The sequence below is a fragment of the Cetorhinus maximus genome, chromosome 15, assembly GCF_964194155.1.
Source record: "Cetorhinus maximus chromosome 15, sCetMax3.hap1.1, whole genome shotgun sequence".
Taxonomy (NCBI): domain Eukaryota; kingdom Metazoa; phylum Chordata; class Chondrichthyes; order Lamniformes; family Cetorhinidae; genus Cetorhinus; species Cetorhinus maximus.
In genome coordinates this window covers 16,053,979-16,074,486 of record NC_135893.1, presented here as the reverse complement: position 1 = coordinate 16,074,486, position 20,508 = coordinate 16,053,979, and the positions used below count along the sequence as shown (strand labels likewise).

At 45.1% G+C, this 20,508-nt stretch overlaps 1 protein-coding gene across 1 annotated transcript in view; it reads left to right on the top strand.

Moving 5' to 3' along the window:
• The window catches only part of LOC144690441 (calmodulin-binding transcription activator 1-like), a 1,084,973-nt gene that overhangs the window by 752,613 nt on the left and 311,852 nt on the right, over positions 1-20,508 (top strand). The window contains exon 5 of the mRNA XM_078557952.1: positions 11,917-11,988. Coding sequence (XP_078414078.1) covers positions 11,917-11,988 — 72 coding nt within the window. The remainder of the gene's footprint in view (positions 1-11,916; positions 11,989-20,508) is intronic.

Below are 20,508 nucleotides of genomic sequence, written 5' to 3'. Positions count from 1 at the left end.
CTAAGGTTAAGACCCCTTCTCCTGGACTCCTCCCACCTGAGAAAATTGTTTCACTCCATCCACCTGATCATATCCTTAAGTCATCTTAAACACCTCAGTTAGACTAACCCTTAATCTTCTATGCTCGAGGGAATACAAGCCTATTCTATGCAACCTGTTCTCATAATTTAACCCTTTAAACCCTCATATTATTCTGGTAAATTGCTACTGCACCCCCTCTAAGAGCAATATATCCTTCCTGCAATGTGTTGCCCAGAATAGAGTGCTCTAGATGGAAAACACTTTTATGTTGTAGGTGTTCCTTAGGATTTCTTTAATGTTTTTTATTATTATCATTTCTGACATTACAACAGTATCAGAAATTTAGAAAAAAAGTACTTCTTTGATTGTAAAGCACTTTGGGACATCCTGAGGTTGTGAAAGACGTTCTTAAAAAAATCATAATTTTTGAGTTTCTTTCATAATTCAATACCCTTCTCATCAGTTGGTGTGATGGACACATCATTGGTACCACGGAAGGAAAGCTAGGGGAAGCACATTTCCATAATATATCACGTGCATGAGCATTAAATCACTCTATAGACTGTGCTTTGTACTGTGCATTAATTTTGTCTCCATTTTCAGTTTTCCCTTTTCTCTTCAAGGTGTTACTATTGATTAAAGCTTTGTGATGGCTTGCCTATTGAAAATGTAAAATAATCAGAATTAGGTTTAGCAATAAATACCTCAGGCAGAAACGAATTCAAGTCATTCTTTTGAAATGATTCTGGAAGTGGTTTAAGATTGGTTTAACAAATGAGTTCAGTGTAGGAGTGGGGAGAGAGAGAAATCAATGTCAGCTTCTTTTGATGCCTTTTGACTGCAGTACTTGTGGCAAAATTGATTTGAATTCCTTCAGATGTTCCTTGAAACGTCTATATTGACACTGGGCTTTCATTAGCCAAGATGAACGAGACAATCAGTGAGAGGAATTCTGAGTCATTGAATGGGTAACAGTTCAGTAGTATATGGGGCAGGATGGTGAGAAATTTGGACAGTTTCCACCCAGTTCTCAGTGGCCGTGGACCCACAGAACACAACAATTGAATTAGGGCACTAGGTGGCTGGTGTAGAAATGGAAAACGCCACAACGGATACAATGAGAAAAGTGCAGTTCTGAGATTGGAGTTGAGCTGCATTCTGGGGCTAAGTTGACAGAGCTTCATCATATATGCCTGAATTAGAAATGTGTTCCATTTCCAATTATTAGAATTGGAAGAAGAGCTGATGAGTGTATGCTGGATGATTGCTGTGTGTCTGATGCTACTGGGTATTACTGTCTTTCATCTGCAATACGCACATTGTATGGGTTGGAGTAAAAGCTGAATATCTTTTTTCTCCAGGTTATATTGTACATCCATTGTTTGTTATTCTATACATAAACCACCCAAACACCTCAAGTAGATTCCAGCTTGTAACACATTCCTGGCTCTTTTATTCTATATATAAACTGCCTGAACCCCTTGGTTAGATTATGGCCAGTAATGCTCTCCTAGTTTCCATTATTCTATATGTAAACTATCTAAACCCCTTGATTAGATTCCAGCCTGTAACTCACTCCCAGATGTCCATTATTCTATAATTAAACCATGAGTGTATATTTCAAAAATCCAATAAAATCTTAACATCACATCAACTGCACCGAGCTGCTTCAGACTATTTTGGACTTTGGGAAAAACCATTAAAATACTCTTTAAAATTAAACTTTTATTATTAATTTCTAATTTGGGAGGGGACATACTTGCAGTGATGGGAGAAAGGGCAAGAGTGAAGTGCTACTCCTCACAGCGACTTCATTGTCACGGCGGCTGTGTGAAAAGCCCATAGCTTTGATTGATAGGAACCCCTTGAAAAATCGAAATAAGCGGTCCTGGCCCATGTCTGGAGATTTGTAATCTGAAAAGAGAGTTCTGTACCGCCCAGGCTGGCTCTTACAGAGAGTATTAAATATTAAAATTGCGAGTGCTCTCAATTTGTGCTTGAGTTGCAGACCTGTCAAGCTGCATGCTTCTGGCACCACTCGCATGGGTTTTTTACGACTTCTTTTTGTGTGAATTTTGTGCTCATCAAGGTTAGCGTTGTTAATGCTGGGGAATGGAACACTTTCTATTTTTAGCACCCGACATCTGCATCAAGCACTCAAGGTTAGGGACAGAGTAAATCTCCTTCCGTTAACATTCCAGGGCAGATACAGCAAGATACAGAGCAAAGCTCCCATTTAGGCCATTTAGGACTGAGAAGAGGAGAAATTTCTTCACTCAAGGGTTGTGAATCTTCGGAATTCTCTACCACAGATAACTGTGGATGCTCAGTCATTGAGTATATTCAAGGCAGAGATCGACATATTTTTAGATACTAAGAGAATCAAGGGATATGGGGATAGTGCAGGAAGATGTAGCTGAGTTAGAAGATAAGTCATGTTGAATGGTGGAGAAGGCTTGAGGGGCCAAATAATCTACTCCTATTCCTATTTCTTATATTCTTAGAGTAAAGCTCCCTCTACACTGTCCTTTCAAACACTCTCAGGCAACATACACTCTAAATTTTTTTTGTATTTATTTAAGTGTGTGGGCCCTTTAAATTTTTTTGCACGGTTACCTAAAGGGGCCGACTTCTGTGTGGCCTGCATGGGAGCTTCTGGATTGCCACATGGCTGCGCAGCTGAGAGGGAACATTACTCCCAAGCAGGTACTGCACAGGCTAGATACTGAGTAAACATCCTTCCATTGTGCCTCAATGAGTTGCCTCAGCCTCAGAAAAACTCTTGTAACTTGTAGTCCTCCTCAGCATCTTACAAAAAGAAAGAAAAAGAAATGCAAACTTTGTAAATCAGAAATATAGATGGGAAATGCTGGAAATACACGGCACAGTCACAACTGTAAAGTGAAGAAGAAAGGCACTTGCATTTATACTGCACCTTTCACAAGTTTTCAGAATATCCCAAAACACTTCACGGGCATTGAAGTGCTTCTGATGTGTAGTCTGTTGTAATGCAAGAAACACAGCAACTAAAATGCAAAACACAATGAGGCCAATGAAAAATTAATTTGTCAGGGATAAGTATTGACCAGGTCACCGGGGAGAACTCTGCTGCTCGTCTTCAGATAGTGCCATGGGACCTTTTATGTCCACCTCAGATGAGGCCTCAATTTAACATCTCATCCAAAAGATGCTGCCTCTGAGAGTGCAGGCCCCCTCAGTACTGCACTGGAGGGCGTGTCAGCCTGGATTACATGTTCAACTCTGGGGTTTAAACCCAAAACTTTCTGACTCAGAGGCAAGAGTGCCACCCACTGAACCACAGAAGACAGAGTAATGTTTCATGTATGGACCCTCCATCAAATCACAGAGATCTCCCTACAACATTCAAGCTTTTAAAACCCGAGAGTGTCATCTAACTGTGACTCCTCCAATTGCCTCATCCTGTCTCTTGCTATTTTCAGTCCTTGGCCACCAATGGAAACTTTGGATCTTCACTAGTTAACTACCCCGTTTTAAGCCTAAAATAGTCCTGCTGAAAATGCAACACTTTGTTGCTAATAGCACAAAGTTTTTTTTGCATTATGCTAATGTTTGTTAAATTTGATTGGCACACTGGCACTGTTTTGAATTGGTAATAAATGTATGAGTAACTTGAGACCATACTAGAGCACACATTGTTTCCGTAATTGTCATCGTAATATAAGTATTCTTGGTCTAAGCCAAATGGGAGTGTTTAAATAAGATCCAGATTTTTTTGATGCCTCCTAATGTGTTATCGCACCATGACAGCGAACAGGATGTGCCTTTTTTTAATATGACATATGTCACAAGATGTTGTGCTGTGATATGACAGAATGTCACACCAGAAGTGTAATCGCTTTTTGCCTTTTTTTCCTTCCAACCTAAGTCTGCTAAACATTACTAAAATAATTAAATGTGGAATAAAATGGAAAAGTGTGACAAAGTGAAATATTGCTGTGTATTGTTGAAGAACCCTGTTACATGAAGTCGTTTCAAAGTGACATAAAGGTTTCATTTAACCTGACTCTCCTAGAACTTGGCAACAGGAGGAAGGTTCCTTCTAGGTTCAGCTGGCAACTGCCTCATGTGGAACTGGGCCATACAGACAATGAAGTGGGGTGAGTTGCTGATCTTGCCTGAGGCAGAACTTATCCTCCTGCATTTAGCCTCAGTGCCCTTGAGCTAGGGAGGTGTAAAACCATGGTCAGGATTTCCGGAAGTACCACATCCCTATACATTGATTTCTGCTGGAAAATACCTGTGTGTCTGGAGGGGGGGGATTGGGCTCATCTATGCCATCCCAATGGTTAAATGGTCTTTTGGCACACGGTGTCTAGTCTCACACGCAAAGATTAATTGGTGGCCAGATGGTGGCTACCAACTGTGGAACTGTACCTTAGGGTGTATCAGCGTGATATAAAAAGAAGACATGTAAACATCTCCCTTGCCCGATTAATTAGATTAACATACACAACCCACTTCAACTATTTTCATCTTCCTCGTTCCTTGGCTTCCTTCCAAATTAATAGTGCATTAGGAATCATCAAATTCTTTCTTAAAGCTTGTGTTTTTGCAGTATGGCTGGGTGACAGTCTGGGGGAACATTTAAGAACTGTATTTGACTTGGTACCTTTGGTATTGTAACTGTGTGGTTATATAATACCCTGGATACTATAGCCTGTATCTAGCTTTGTACCCAGAAACTATAACTCTATACTCATGTGATAACCCTGGGTACTATAACTCAATTTATATCTTCAAATATAAACAGAAAGTGCTGGAAATACTCAGCAGGTCTAGCAGCACATTTGGAGAGCGAAACAGTGCAAATATTTCAAGTCAAATAGGGTTTTAAAGAAGAGTCACATTCAACTCAAAACATTAACTGTTTCTTTCTCCACAGATGCTGCCAGACCTGCTGTGCATTTCCAGCTCTTTGTTTTTATTTCAGATTTCCAGCATTGGCAGTATTTTGCTTTTATTTACATTGTATCTGAGTACTATGAACTGTAAGAAAAAAGAAAGAGCAAACTTTCATTTCTACAGCATCTTTCATGACCTTAGGATGTCCCGAAGTGTTTTACAGTCAATTAATTACTTTCGAAATGTAGTCACTGCTGTGATGAAGGAAATTATAAATTGTAGCCTTTTTATGCACAGCAAGGTCCCACAAACAGCAATGAGATAAATGACTAGATAATCTGTTTTAGTGATGTTGGTTGAGGGACAATTATTGTGTTGGTCAAGACACTGGGGAGACACCCATGCTCTCCTTTAAAATAGTGCTGTGGGATCTTTTGCATCTACCCAAGAAGGCAGATAGAGCCTTGATTTATTACCTTACCCAAAAAACAGCAGCCACTATGACAGTGCAGCACTCCCTCAGTGCTGCCCTGGAATGTCAGCCTAGATTATGTGTTCAAATCTCTGGAGTGGTGGTGTTGGAGGGGGTGGTGCTGAATCCACCACCATCCATTTAAGACAAGATGAGGAGGAATTTTTTCTCTGACGGTTGGTGTGAACCTTTGGAACTCTTTTCCCCAGAGAGTAGTGATATGTAGGGTCATTCAGTATTTTTAAGGATAAGTTAGATGGATTCTTTATTGACAAGGGAGTCAAAGGGTATAGGGTGTAGGAAGGAAAGTGGAGTTGAGGCCACAATCAGATCAGCCATGATCGTATTGAATGATGGAGCAGATCTCGAGGGCCCGAATGGCCTAGTCCTGCTCCTAATTCTACTATTCTTATCTAAATCAGAATTGAAAATACATCACTGTAGTTCTATTGTACCACAGATACTCTAACCTGAATTCATTTTGTACTGCTTGATACTGCACCTAGCTGTTATACCTTTATAGTTCAATTGCACCTGGATAACGTTCTGCTCTTGGCCTCTGTGGTGTTGTGTTGGGCCATCAGGTGGCATTGCTAGGTTTTGACTGCACTTACCTAACCATGATGAAAAGAAATTTTTCCACAGGGCTATCAGGATCTAGAACACTCTGTTGAAGCTAGTTTCATACATAATTTTAAAAGGCAGTTAACAGGTAGTTGAGGATGAGGAATTTATGGTGTTTTGCAGAAAAGACTGGGGGGGATGAGACGAAGCATGACGTCTATTGCAAAGAAGCGACACAGGCAGAATGGGCCAAGTGGCCACCTCCTGTACTATAAGTTTCTATGATTCTATTTGGGTATTACCTTCATGAGAATAACAATTGTGACAGCTGGGCCCTGGCAATCTCATTGATCTGTGGCACCGCCAGGCCTTGCGGTGGCTGTTTGTTCCATGGGTGTTTTGACTGTTTGCACCAAGCCCCTGTCGGATTTTGGGCAGGGGGAAACCCCCTATTTGGCTGCAAGTATGGTAGGATTTCCCAGCAGAAAGAGGTGAGAAACCACAGGTATCTGAGAGAACAGACGAGCTGTCACACCAGGAGCCACTTCACACTTACTCTGCTAATCAGGCAGACTGTTAAATCTCATTCATTAATAAATATCTCCTGCTGCTTTCCCCGTAAAGAAAATGTACTAAACTTTCAATTCTTAACCTAATTAATTTGGCCTGTGTTAAACAGTTGCTTACAAAGAGGGCTAAAAGACAAATAAAGGGAAACCAAACTAAAAATGAGTAACAGAGAAAGCTAGAGAGCCAGTGGACAGTGATTGATAGCAAATTAAAACCTGTGTCCATAGTCACTGGTTACAGTCCCTTCTCTTTGCTGTTTGTGATATGACACGATTGGATAGATGCTCATGGTTGACAGGTACCAATTTTAAGTTAATTGTGCATCCAAAAACAGGACAGTTTAACATCAAACTGTGATGGAAGCGTGAGCAATGCTAGGAGACACAGTAGATCCAATGAACACTATCCCCTTTATCCTTGATCTCAACCCCACCAACCCACCTTCTTGTATCCCACAGTTCCTTCTCTCTCCCCCCCCCCATAAACACTTCTACTTGTCTCTCAGATAATTATCTGCCACAATGGACTTCGCAAGTAACTTATTCACCAATTTTCTCACTCATTGATTCCCTTCCTATGCCTATCAACCTAATTTTCATGGGTACAGAAACCCAATGGCTTTAGAAGAAGAAAAATTTACATTTACATAGCACTTTTCATGACCTCAGGATGGCCCAAAATACTTTACACTCAACAAAATGTAGTCACTGTTGTAACGTATAACAGTTTAATGTCACATCTGAAAGATGGCACCTCTAACAATGCAGCACTCCCTAGGTGCTGCACTGGAAGGGTCGACTGAGATTTTTTGCTCGATTCTCCAGAGTGGGGCTTGAACACAATGTGCTGAATTTTTAGCTCGGTGGGCACCGAGCGTTGTGCGATATTTTGGTCGGCAGGCGCACGCCGGAGTCAGCAGCGTGCCCGCCGACAACTAAATAACCTATTAAGGCCATTTAAAAAAGGTAATGAGAAGAAATTTTTCGTTGCCCGTCCAAGCTTATGGTTGGCAGGCAGGCGAAAAGGCCAAGCGGCCTTTGAATTTTTTTTGGAAACCTCATCCGCAGGTGGGTTGAGGTTTCCAACAGCAAATAAAAATAAAATTAGAGTTCTTAAATTTATTTAATAACATATCCCTGCTCATGTGACAGAGTCACATGAGGGGACAGGTTTTATAACATTTTTAACATCTTGATTTTTTATTTTGAAAACTGTTCATCTCCCCAAGGCAGTTCTGTGCCTCAGGGAGATTTTCAAGCGTGCTCACGCGAAGTTCGTGCTCACCCTCCACGCCCCCCGTCCCCCCAAACTACACACAGACAATGCTGAGTGCTGCCGCTCGCGTTTCATGCTGGGCGGGCCTTAATCAGCTCGCCAGCATGAAATCGCAGTCCGGCCCTGATTGCGGGCAACAGTCGGCTGCCCAGCCGCCCCCACCGAGCCCACCCGACAAAGGGCAAAATTCTGTACAATATCTTCCGACACAAAGGTAAGAGTGCTACCCAGTGAAACTGTGGGTAACACATGCTAAGTTAGCAACCCAGATGTCAGGTCAGATCACACCATTGCAAGCTGGGAAATGAATTAAAAATGTGGAGTCTTAGTGAGCCAGTGTCCAAGTGTTCGGTGCTCTAGTTACTGGCTGGAGTGTGTCAGCCTTATCGGGTGCCTGCTAAGTTTCATCATTCTGTTGGCCTCATAACACCCTTAACTTTTCCTGATGCCTAAAATCAGTTTCATTCCTTGTCTCCATATTCTCACAAGGGCAATAATACCTTTCTTATGATCATCTGCCTGTTCCTGGGTTACAGTGCAGCTACTGAAGATGTTTCTTAGGTTGTCTTGTTATTAGTAGAATGTAGGGGGCAGGGAGACTCAATGGTTCAATGCTTTAAACAGTGACTTTCATTGGATTCAAATCCAGGTCCAGCTGATGAAATGAAGGTACCGCATCTCTACTGGCAGTGACAGTCACTGTGTGAAATACATTTGAACAGACTGAACCCAATTCTTAGTAGGTATGCAGTAGACATTTGTCCCTAATGAACAAATACGTTCTGAGTGATGACAGAATGGGTTGTGAAACATAAACTGCTGCACTATAGTGCACTGGATGATGTGCTCCTGAGGTGGGGTGGAGAAGTGAAGTTCACCAACCTTGCACACAAAAGAGTTAACACACAAATTACTAGACTTCCCTCAAGCTGAGCAGCTGAAATGTATTATAGTTATCTGGATGAATTTATTACAACTGAATCTGAATGGGGTTAACTTTACCCACAGTTAGCAGTGTATAAACAAACAGTGCACCTGTATGAAGCTGCTTCCTGAATTATTGCTCAGTGATAACAGTGCAGGATTCCCAAAATTATTTAAGACAGTGCGGGATTCCCATCTACACCAACAACAGCGCAGCATTACCATCATCATCAATAACAAGGCAGAATTCTCATCAACACCAACAACATTGCGGGATTCCCATCAACACCAACAACATTGCGGGATTCCCATCATCACCAACAACAGTGTGGGATTCCCATCAACGCCAACAATGGTGCAGGATTCCTATCATCACCAATAACAATGCGGGATTCCCATCATCCCAACAACAGCGTGGCATTACCATCATCACCAATAACAAGGCAGAATTCTCATCAACACCAACATTATTGCGGGATTCCTATCATCACCAGCAATAATGCTTGATTTCCATCAACACCAACCACAGGACAGGATTTCCATTAACACCAATAACAATGCAGGATTCCCAACATCATCAAAACCGTGCGGGATTCCCAACATCATCAAAAACTATGTGCGATTCCCAACATCATTTAAAACAATGTGGGATATCCAACATGACTAAGCAACAGTGTGGTTCCCAATATTATTTACAACAATGAGAAAATCACAACATACTAACGACAGTGTGTGGTTCCCAATATCATTTGAATATGAGCAGGATTCCCAGCATTTTATGACAATATGATTAAAATATTGCATCACAAACTATATCTTTATTAAAAGTTCAAAGGAGTTGGACTGAAATATTAACCCCTCCCCTCTTAAATTTTCACCCTACTTCCTTTAAGGGCAGTTATACATGGCACCAGATAACTGGCAAAGCCTGTGGAATTCTACATGTGGCTGCCATTATTGTAGTCCAAAACCAGATGAGGATAGGACAGGAGTTAGGGCTGGAAACGGGCTGGGTGAGGCCAACACATGGAGATCCCGCATTTTTTTAAAAGGTAATGCAAATGTGCACAGTGAAATACACGCACAAAAGCTGTTTAAGATGTTTAAGGCACAACCATAGAAATCCAGTCTTTTTCTGTGCAACAAATTTATTTCTGAAGAAATAATACTTCAGCAGAATAACCTCCTTGGATGTCAATGTGTGTTTTGACAAAGGCCCTAGAGTGACCTGACTGAAACATGGTGTTACACGCAGACAGGTTAGACACTGACAGCAATGAAAGATGTCCACTGATATGGTACAGCAGGCAGTAATCATCTGCCTATTTTGACACTGACAGTACCTAAACTATAAGATATTACATTTCAAAGCTTTCAGAGTGAATTATAGCTTCCATTGTGTCCTGGGTTTAAAGGGGGCAACACAGTCATGAGATAAACTTTTTATTTCATTTCTTTGCAAACGTACAACTTTCTCATTGCTAGTTTGCTGACCTATAATGGAAACAGATGCACAGTTGGCAGCCACTTTCTGGTATCTCACCCACATTGTCATTCATCATGTGGGTGTGATAGCAGAAGGTTTATGTGACCAGACTAATAGTCCTGAGGACGTGTTGAACGGTGAGAAATATGTTGATAGGGTAGGATAAAGTAAGGCAGGAAGAGGTTCGTGTGGAGCAGAAACACCATCTGTTGGGCTGAATGGCCTGTTTCTGTGCTGTAAATTCTATGTAATGATTTGCTAGTTCAAATCCCACCATGGATAATTTTGAAATTGAATTCAATAACTCTGGTAATACATGGAGTAATGTTGAAACTGATAGGCTGTTCTAAAAGCCCAACTGATCAAAGAACAGGCATTGTAACTGCAGGAGGACAGCAAGAAAATCAGGGAAATAGGTGGCAGCTCTTTAAACGCTTGTAGAATCTGACTTGTCTTGGTCATCCAGGAATACCCACCAATGACAGAGAAATCCCCACCACTGCTTAAAGGTCGTTTCTAGAGATTTAAAACTAAGCTGATTTCCTTTCTTACAGACTGGAATAATTTGTGACTCAATATTTGAGATCTTGGTGCGTTTTTTAACATGTGTGATTGATGCACATGAAAATAAAAATGGCTTAAGTTCGATGCTAATCATTCTGGGGAGGTCAGTTAAGTTTTCAGAAATATGTACCAGCTTTTGCCAAGTAACATCATAGGAATTGCTGGCCGAATAAAGACTTGTCCATCTGGTTCACCTTGTACCAAGCTGGTGGTTGCATGATACAATGATAATGGAGTAGTTGACTAATTACAGCAATCTATCTCTTGCTATTAGTTTACAACAGACATGAGATGAGGAAAATCCCCAGTGCTGGAGAGCTTTGGAAGTCATAGGTCCAAAGTTACCTGTTCCTCCCAAGTGTGTTGTACTTATTGTACATCATCTTCCAAAATATTCATATACTGCATCCCAAAATATTATTTTCTGGAAGAAATTTATCTCGTTTGTAATTGGCTGAATCAATATTAACAGCTGTGTTAAGAGGTAGGTGTAGTTTTGAGGAGAGTGAGATGTGTGGTTTGTGGAACTATGTGTGCCAGATAAGGCATGGCTCCTTCCCCTATGATGAGATACTCACTGAGTCACTGATTTCCTTCAGTTCACTCTCTTGGTTTGCTATTTCTCTATAGGTTCTGGAAGTCACCCGCCTGCACTCTTGATGGTACATGAGCTGGGGTGTCTCTTCGGCATCGCCATTAGCTTTGCTTACCCTGAGCTAGGAAAGACATATAAGGTTGAGATCCCATGCCCGATCACTACTCAGTGACTCCGATTGTTTAATGCCCATGTCAGATGTGGTCAACTAGCCTGTAACCCTAGCTTACACTACAGTTCAAGTCTCACATATAAGGGGCACTTCCACAATCCCATGCACCCAGCACAGAGCCACCCTCACAGGGAGCATGCAGCAGAGATAGGACAACAACATTCCAGGACTTATTCCCTGCTGGAAGGGAACCATCACAGAATTATCCCCATAAAGAATAGTGACAATAGTCGCTGTGGTATAGGTGGCAGAGTTCCTGTGGAACCGTAACCTAGTATAAGTCAGCACCTGAAAGAAAGGAGACAGACATCTGAGAAAATGTATATAACAGTATAGCACTGAAACTGACTGTGAGAAAGCTCAGTCATTTCTTGTTTTTGTCTTCGCAGTGTCTTTATGGCTGTTATGTCCATTCTTCTATTATCCCCACTTTCCACCGGAGGTGCTATTGGCTTCTTCAGGTAAGAAATGATTTTGTATTGTTTTAAAAGGCACTGGTAACTGATACAAAAACTGACACATTCGGCATTTGCAAAATAGTTTTCAATGTAATGGTCACCTTCTACTGCCTCCCATTGTCATGTTTCCTCCTACACCTAATTTGTGTCAGAATTCGTCAAAGGGTTGTTTTGCAATTGGCTGTTACAACTAGTGGATTAGCCGCATTCTGGTGGCTTCTGTCCAGTGAAGGTTTGTTCGTTCAGCTGCCTGTAAACCTGAGTTTTGATCTCCTCTTCTTGCGGGTTGGAAACACAGTGGGCAACACATTTTCCTCTGGGAGACCAATGCCAAACATCTGCACACCCTTCTTACCTTCCTTTCTCCTCTACTCCCCTCCTCTCCCCCACATATTTCCCTCTAATTTGCCTCCTCTCCCCTCAAATCCCCTCTCCACTCTACTCCCCTCCCCATGACTCACCACCCCTCCTGTTCACCCCCCCTCTTTCCCCCTTCCTCTCTCTCCTCTCCGTTCCCATGACTCACCACCCCTCCTGTCCACTTCCCCGCTCTCTCCTCTCCGGTCCCCTCCTCTCTTCTCCTTCCATCTTCTCCTCTCCTGCTCTCTCCTCTTCTCCACCTTTCCCTCCCCTACTCTATCCCTCCTCTGCCTTCCCCTCATTTCTTCTCTTCTGCCCTCCTTTCTGCTTTCCTCCTTATCCGTATCAGTGCTTCTTTCCTCTCCATTTTTGTTGTTCAGAATGGCCCAGAGAGCCTGACCTCAATGTAAATTGGGGTGTGTATATAAGTGGGGGTGTTGACTTATGGGAGTGAATGAGTGGGGCTGGGGATTTGATCCCTTTCGTGCCTGACTTTTGATCTGTTGAGGAAGCAGTGAACCTGACACAGCCCATGTCAGCCATTAACTGTTCTAACTCAGCAGGCCTTTAAGCTTTGTTTGAGAATAAAGGGGCTTTCCCTTTCTTCAGGATAGCCTGCGGTTCCCCTGCCACATTGGCATGCTCTATACATTTCAAATATCTGCACATGGTAGATCAATTAAGATGAAAGCAGCTAGTTTATAATGAGGCCCTTTTGGCACCATCAGGACAGGCTCGATCAATAATGAAGGCAACAGAGAGTGCAGCAACAATAAAATAATACAAACTGCAGACAAACAAAGGAAATAAATAATGCAGCAAAGTAAATGGCCTCACAATAAGAATAAATGCAAATAAAGCAGCCTGGCTTAGAGGCATATTTAACAGGGAGAAGCCATCATGAGGATAATGATAATTGCTGGATTTTGCTGAATTTACTGCAAGGGTTGGTAACCAGAAGGCAGAGATTTAAAGTGATTGGCAAAAGAACCAGAGGTGGCATGAGGAAAAACTTTTTTACGCAACGAGTGGTTACGATTTGGAGTGCACTGCCTGATAGAGGGGGATGGAAACAGATTCAATAGTAGCCTTCAAAAGGGAATTGAATAAATATTTGAAGAAGAAAATAATTCCCGGGCTTTGTGGAAAGAGTGAGGGAGTGGGATTAACTGGATTGTTCTTCGAAAGAGCAAGTGCAGACTCAATGGGCCAAAGAGCCTCATCCATGCTGCGCTACTCCATAATTCTATGAAATTAGCAGGAAGAGAAAAAAAAGGCAAAAGATTGATTTGCTATCATTTAAATTCAAATTGTGTTTGTGTGATGTTGAGGAACAGTCTATGTTCAAGATACTGGTGCTAGGTTCTGCATTAAAGGGGGCTTAGCAAGCTCACCTCTTTTGGCCCAATGGGTAAATGCCCTTGCACTGAACTACACAGCTGAGGAAGATTACTGGTTTTACTCATCGAGTTAGCCTCCCCTCAGTCAAGAAATAATGAAGATTGCTGCAATTGGCCTCAGTTCTTATGGAGTTTGGAAGGGGAAGAGATCACATGGATTGCCCACCATTGATCGCAATCCCGCTAGAAAGCGAGCATGTGAGTTTGCGCGGGCAAAGGTCAGGTGAAACAGAGGAGGAAACAGGTCCTCCATTAAATGCAGTGAGGATGTAGGGAGGAGGAATAGTGCCCCAGTACCAACTTTGGTGGCAGAAATCATATCGAGAGAGAGAGAGATCTCTAGCGCATGGAAACCTGGCTGTGGGAGAGACGTGAGAGACAGCAGGTTTCTCCTACATCCTGCTGACGTTTGTGGAGGTGTCAGAACATGATGGACAAATGTTCATGGGGATAACATTGTGCTGTGAAGTGTGAGTAACAGGCGGAGGTGACTTGTTCAGTCTTGGATGAAAGGTATCTGTTCCTGATGAGGAAATCCAAATGAACTCACGGGAAGCAAGGGGTGGAGAAATGGAGGGACAGGTCAGAGGTCAGGTTCCGGTGTTTGCTTTGTTGTTCATTAAGATCCATTGGATAGTAACTAACTTAATTACTAATATCTAAGACAACTACATCTTGCGACACAGATGCGGGGAGAGAGTAATGGGAGTGGATGGATTTTAATTGTCAGCAGGTTTCCTGTGGAAAGTAATGGATTTCAGCTAGATTCCCACTTGCCCACAGCAGAATGAGACCACGGTGATTTTAACTTCCAGATGAACTCCTGCCCAGAAGTGTGCAGGGATTATAGGTTAATGTTGGGGGGGGGCCTCGGTTCCATGGAGGTGGGTGGGGGTTCCTCTCAGTATGTGAGGTAGAGGGAGGGGGCATACGGGATAGGAGAAGCTTAAACGTTCCATGTGAGGCTTAAAGAATCACTTATGACTCCACAACGGCAAACCTAAAGCTTAAAATGGCCTCGTCTGGGCTCAATCACATTATTGGATTCCAATAAGAAAAGGACATGCCCCCATCCTGGCCCTTGTTGGCTTCTGCCCTGGCCTTAAAGGATTGAAATTGAAGAATGTTGGATCGAAGCTGGACAGTAGAGGGTATATCTGGTGAATTGTAGGCTGCTGACCAGCCTGGTTCTCTAAGGTTAAAATCAAGCCGCAGTTTATTCTCTAAACTATGTCGGTGCCTGGGAGCTGGGGGCTTGTGGACCCTTTCTAGCCAATGACCCAACTCACCTGCTGCAAAAAGTGGACAACAACCCAAGTCTGAGCCTTTACTGGTAGACTGGCTCTTTAATATTAGGGGCAATGTCTGACTTGAATGCCACACACTTCAACCAATGTCTTCAAACAAATCCTTTCAGCTGGAGAAAAGAAATTCAATCATGGAGCTAAGAAAATGGAATGTGAAGATGGCTCTTCAGAGGTTGGAGGTCAGCTGTGAGGGGAGGCAGAACCTCTCACCTGCTCTTACACCATCTGCTCTGTTGGCTGTATCTCAAATTTTATTTGGCAGGTTGTCGAAAAAGGAGACTTCAGTGAGTCGTTAACAATAATCAAATAGGAGAGAAATGCGAAGAGAATGCAGCTGATTAAAAGTGACAGCTTTTATTATTGATATGGGACTAAGTTTAGAGAAAGTATGTGAAGAACATTCTGGAAAATCAATTTGCACAGGCTTTGAACCATTGACTTTAATAGCCAGCAGACTGGAATCATCTTGTCAAAAATAAGGAAATAAATGAAACTGCTTTTTCTTAAACAGTGCCAATAGTTTAGTTGATAAGCTTCAGGTTCAAGTGGTGCATTTCCATGTAGGGTAGGGGCATGGTTCTACTTTGCCCTCCAGTGTTTGCTGATCTCCACTCCCTCTCCTCTTACTCCTTCCCATTCAGTTCCACATGCCTTGAAATAGTCTCTGCATGTGCCCCTGCCTTAACCCCGCCGTTGGCAATCATGCCTTCAGCACCTAACTCCTGTACTCCAAAATCCTCCCTTAAGCCTCACCACCTATTGGTCTTCATTTAAGACCCTCCCTAAAACCACCCACTTCGCCTAATCCTTTGAATGCTCCTCCTAATGTCTCCTTCTTCGGCCCAGCATTTATTTTATTCTTCATGCTCCTGTGTAGTGCCATCAGACTTTCTTTTTCTTATCTTAAGGGCAATATATAAATGCAAGTTATTGTTCTTGTGTCCACTAAATCGTCCTTGGGGCTCTCTGTTCTACAGAGATAAAGGAACAGGCAATATTTTTGGTCCTGATCACTAACCAGTGACTGCTGTTGGAACGTGCAAACGTGTGAGACTAAGGACCAGACTAGATATTGTTGCCCACTTTCGTGGACCAGGCTCACTCATGAAGGCTGGTGACTTGGGCAAAATAGCAGAGAATTGTGGGTACACAGCCTTTGGACGAGCAGGCGAGAAAACTTGTCATTTGCATACACACACACGGCAGAATTTTACACTCGCCCGACCCGATGTCATCCCGTGCTCGCGTGATATTCCGATTGGCAGGCGCGTGCAGGTGTTGGAGCTGCCCCTGCCATCAATTAAGAGGCCAGTTAAGGCAATTAAAAAGGCAATCGACCAAGGTTTCATGTTGCCGGGGAATGCGCTTTTACCATCGTCTGACACCCCAGCCTCTCCAAGACCGGTTGCACGTGACTGGGTCAGCTCTCCAACTCAAACCTGGTCAGCAGCAGCAGGTTGGGCGGGTGTTCACCCATCCGTGACCTCTCCAATTGGTTATGGCTCATCTTTTCCTGAAACGACAGAGGAGCATTGATTAGTCCACTCTCCACCTGCAGCGCCATTGCAGCCTGGCCAACCCCACCTGAGGAACACCTTGCAGGGCACATCCCAGTCACGGCCCTCGAGCCGCGAGGCACTCAGTCCAAGCAGCCAAGGCTCCTTGGCCAGCTCCAGTGTCATTGACAGTTAACACTCAGACTCTAACACCCCTGAGCTCCATGGGGGGATAGCCAGCCCTTAACACTTCTGCACACTGATCCATGCTAACATGGTACTCACCCTTCCTGAGCACAGCAGGTCATTGAACCTCATGTGGAACTGCACCCATGTGTGCTGCACGACGTCTTGTCTGCTGACCTGCGCTGCCACCTCCTCGTATGCTTTCTTCGTGAGGTGCAGAGGCCTCTCCCTCCCATCTCTGGGGACAAGGATGTCCCTCCTGGCAGCCACCTCCTCCAGGAGCACAGCGAGGCACTCATCTGAAAAGCGGGGGGGCCGAGTGCTCACCTGACCTGCCTTCCCGTTAGGCGTCTCCAGCCGCACTTGATTCCATAACTTTACTGTTGAAAACGCAGAAGATATGTTCTTCTGTGGCAACCTTCAAGCCTGTGCAGTTTTTAAATCAGTCGCCATTGGACCCTGCAGCCGGCAGGCCCCCGCACCCGCCCCCACCGCTTCCTGACCATTGGGGAGCCGCGTTTCATGCTGGATGAGCCTTACTTGGCCCGCCAGGGTGAAATCGTGGTCGTGGGCTGATCACGGGTGGCGGCCCGTTTCCTGGCCAATCCCGGGCCCGCCGATTGTGCCCACCCACTGACCTGCAAATTCTGCCCAAAGAGACAAACACCCAAACACAATCATACAAACACACACACACACACACATAAATACAGGCCAGAATTTTCCCGTTGGCAGGCGGGGACGGGACTTGCACGTAAAATGTGCATTGCATTGCATTGTAAAATGATGCACAGTGACGTCGGGCAAGCGTCCCGACGTTACCACACGCCATCGCGATATTTCATTGGGTGGGCGCTCGATGATATCCGATGCGCGCCCGCCTTTAATTAATGGGCCACTTAAGGCCCTTGAGGCGCCAATCGACGGTGATTTTTCGGTGCCCATGCGATTTTCGGGTCGGAGCACGGGTGCAACGGGCAGGTGGATAGGACACATTTGCATAAACCTCATCCCCGGGCGGGATAAGAGGGCACAGTGGGGTCGCAAGCGTGCTCTGTCAAATATTGATTTTTCAAAGTAACTGATACTTGCCTGTGTAGTCTGCAATACTTCAAAACGCATACCAGCTGCTTTGACTGGACTCACAAACTTCAGGTCAGCACTCTGCAGTGAGTAATCTTTTTTGGGCCTGCAGATTTGAGGAAGCCTTCCCTGAGCCTGGGAATGGGAACTGAACTCTCCATTGGAGGCACCTCCTCTGAGGTGGAAGGGAGGGCTAGAAGGGGGGGAGGCCAGGAGTGCACATTCAGCTTCTGGGGGGGGCTGCCTCTGAGAGGACAGGCGCAGGCACAAGGGGATGCAGGGCCAAGAGGTAGCCCAAGGTGGAAGGGGCCGCAGAAGGCACCACTATCCTGCTGTCAGGGTGTACAGGTGGCAAAGCAACTACCTCAATATGTCTGAGGTGCAGGGCCAAAGGAGGCTCCGTCTCTCAAGGGAGACAGCCAACTATATCTGTCAGATGATTGGGCCTGAGATCTCGGTGAACTATGTGGGTGGACATCCCATGCCTGTGGCTCTAAAGGTCACAGCTGCCCTCAACTCCCATGCCTCTGGCTCCTTCCAGGGGTCGGTGGGTGATTTTTGCGGTGCCTCCCAATCAGCTGTCCAGACTTGTGCCAAGCAGGTTACAGACACTCTGTTCAGACGGGCATTGACCTTCATCCACTACTGTTGGGACCAGGCAAGCCAGACACAGCAAGCCAGAGGCTTTGCAGCGATTGCTGGCTTCCCCTGTGTCCAGGGTGCAATCGACTGCACACATGTGGCCATCAAGGTGCCAGTAGGTGAGCCCAGTGCCTTCGTCAACAGGAAGGGATTCCACTCCATGAACGTGCAGATAGTGTGTGATCACAGGATGCAGATTCTGCAAGTCTGTGCAAGGTACCCAGGCAGCTCCCACGACGCCTACATCCTCAGACACTCCCAGGTGCCGGGGCTCTTCAGTGCTCCAGCCCAGCTTGATGGATGGCTGCTGGGTGACAAGGGCTATCCCCTCAGAAGGTGGCTCATGTTGCCATCCAAGAACAGAAGCTGAGCAGCTGTATAATAGGAGCCACGCCTCCATAAGGGCTGTGGTGGAGAGAGCCAGCAGTCTCCTGAAAATGCGCTTCCAATGCCTGGACCGCTTGGTGGGTGCACTCCAGTACCCTGCAGATCGTTTGTCGCTGATAATGGTTGCATGCTGAGCTCTCCACCCAATCTTGTGCTGGAAAGGGGGGACACTGTGGACGACAAAGATGTAGACGCAGTGGCTGCAGCTGCACACAATGAGTCCAGCAGTGAGTCTGAGGACGAGCACAAACAGGGAAATGCTGAGGGGGTAGACACCAGGGAGTCAGGGACACCCGGGAGGCTTTAATCCAACAAACCTTCAGCGAGCACACCACATATGGACCTCCAGGACAAGCCTGGACTGCAGGCCCCATACTCGATACCTAAATGCAAAATCTGCTTGGATAGGAACATTAACTAAGGGCCTAGTTAATAAAGCTGAATGTCCCACAAATCGCTCATAGCATTATTGGTAACTATCCACCTGCAGAAGAAAAGAGGCACCCTCAGCCATGGTGACATGTCTGAATTTCATATTATAACCAAAGGAACTTAAGAAAACAAAATTACAAAGGTGTTAAAAATCACACCAACTCATAAAGATCTCATTGCGGGCCAACACAAAAGCATCAGAGATAAACCTGTGTTGTGCCTAAGGTGCCTTATGTTTACATTTTCAGGTGCTACGTCTTGGTGCTGCCCCCTCGCTGGGTATGGCATCTGAGATAACCTGCTGACTCTGCTGTCCTGTTGGCCTTGATGACCTTGGCGGCCGTTCTCTGGCGCGTGGAGCCTGTGCTGGCCCCGCCTGCAAGGGAGCTGCCAGTGCCACAGCTGGCATCTCCCCAGTCGTCGCAGCCTCATTGGATGCAATGGTCACTGGCAGAGGGGCGGAGGAGCTGCTGCCCTCATCCGGAGCGCCCTGAGAGGAGCCCGCAGAGACGACAGGCAGCTGTCGCCTCGGACCTCCCTGCTCACCGTGGATGGATGAGCACCGAGCTGGGAAACTTGGTGCCCAGACCATCTCCCATACTGGCACTGACCAGCTGAGGTCAATGCCAGTGTGAGGGCTTGCTGGTCCGCGTGCAGCCTCAGGAATCCCTGATTGGTCTCCTGGAGGAGCCTCTCCACGAGAGTTGCCACTCTCTCCATGGAGGACGCATGATGCTCGGCCATGAGGCTCATTGCATCGGCGATAGTCCATGTATACTCCTCCACCACGGACACCAAGCCAAGCATAGCCTCATGTATCTCCACCAGCTGCTCCTGTAGCATTTGCTGCATGGTGGACGACTCCAGAGGCACATCATCAGCCACTGACTGAGTGTGTGCCTGCTCCCCTGCAGTCCTCTGGCTGCTGGTGCCATGGGCACTCTCTGTCTCTGCCAGCTCCTCCAGCGACTGTGAAGTGCCCTCATCACTGTGCCCCGGGACACTAGCCAATGTTCTAATTCCCACCGAGGTGTTAGTACCTGTGCAGGTGTCTACCTGGCAGAGATGGTGTGATACTGGTGAGTCCGTGACTTCAGGACCCTCAGGTGTGAGAGGGGGTCCTTGCTGCTGCTCCTCCTGGCCCTGCTCTGCTGATGCTGAAAGGAAGAACAAGGACTTTGGATCAGTTAATGTGGGGATAATGTCAATCTGCATCCCTGTCCCTCGGAT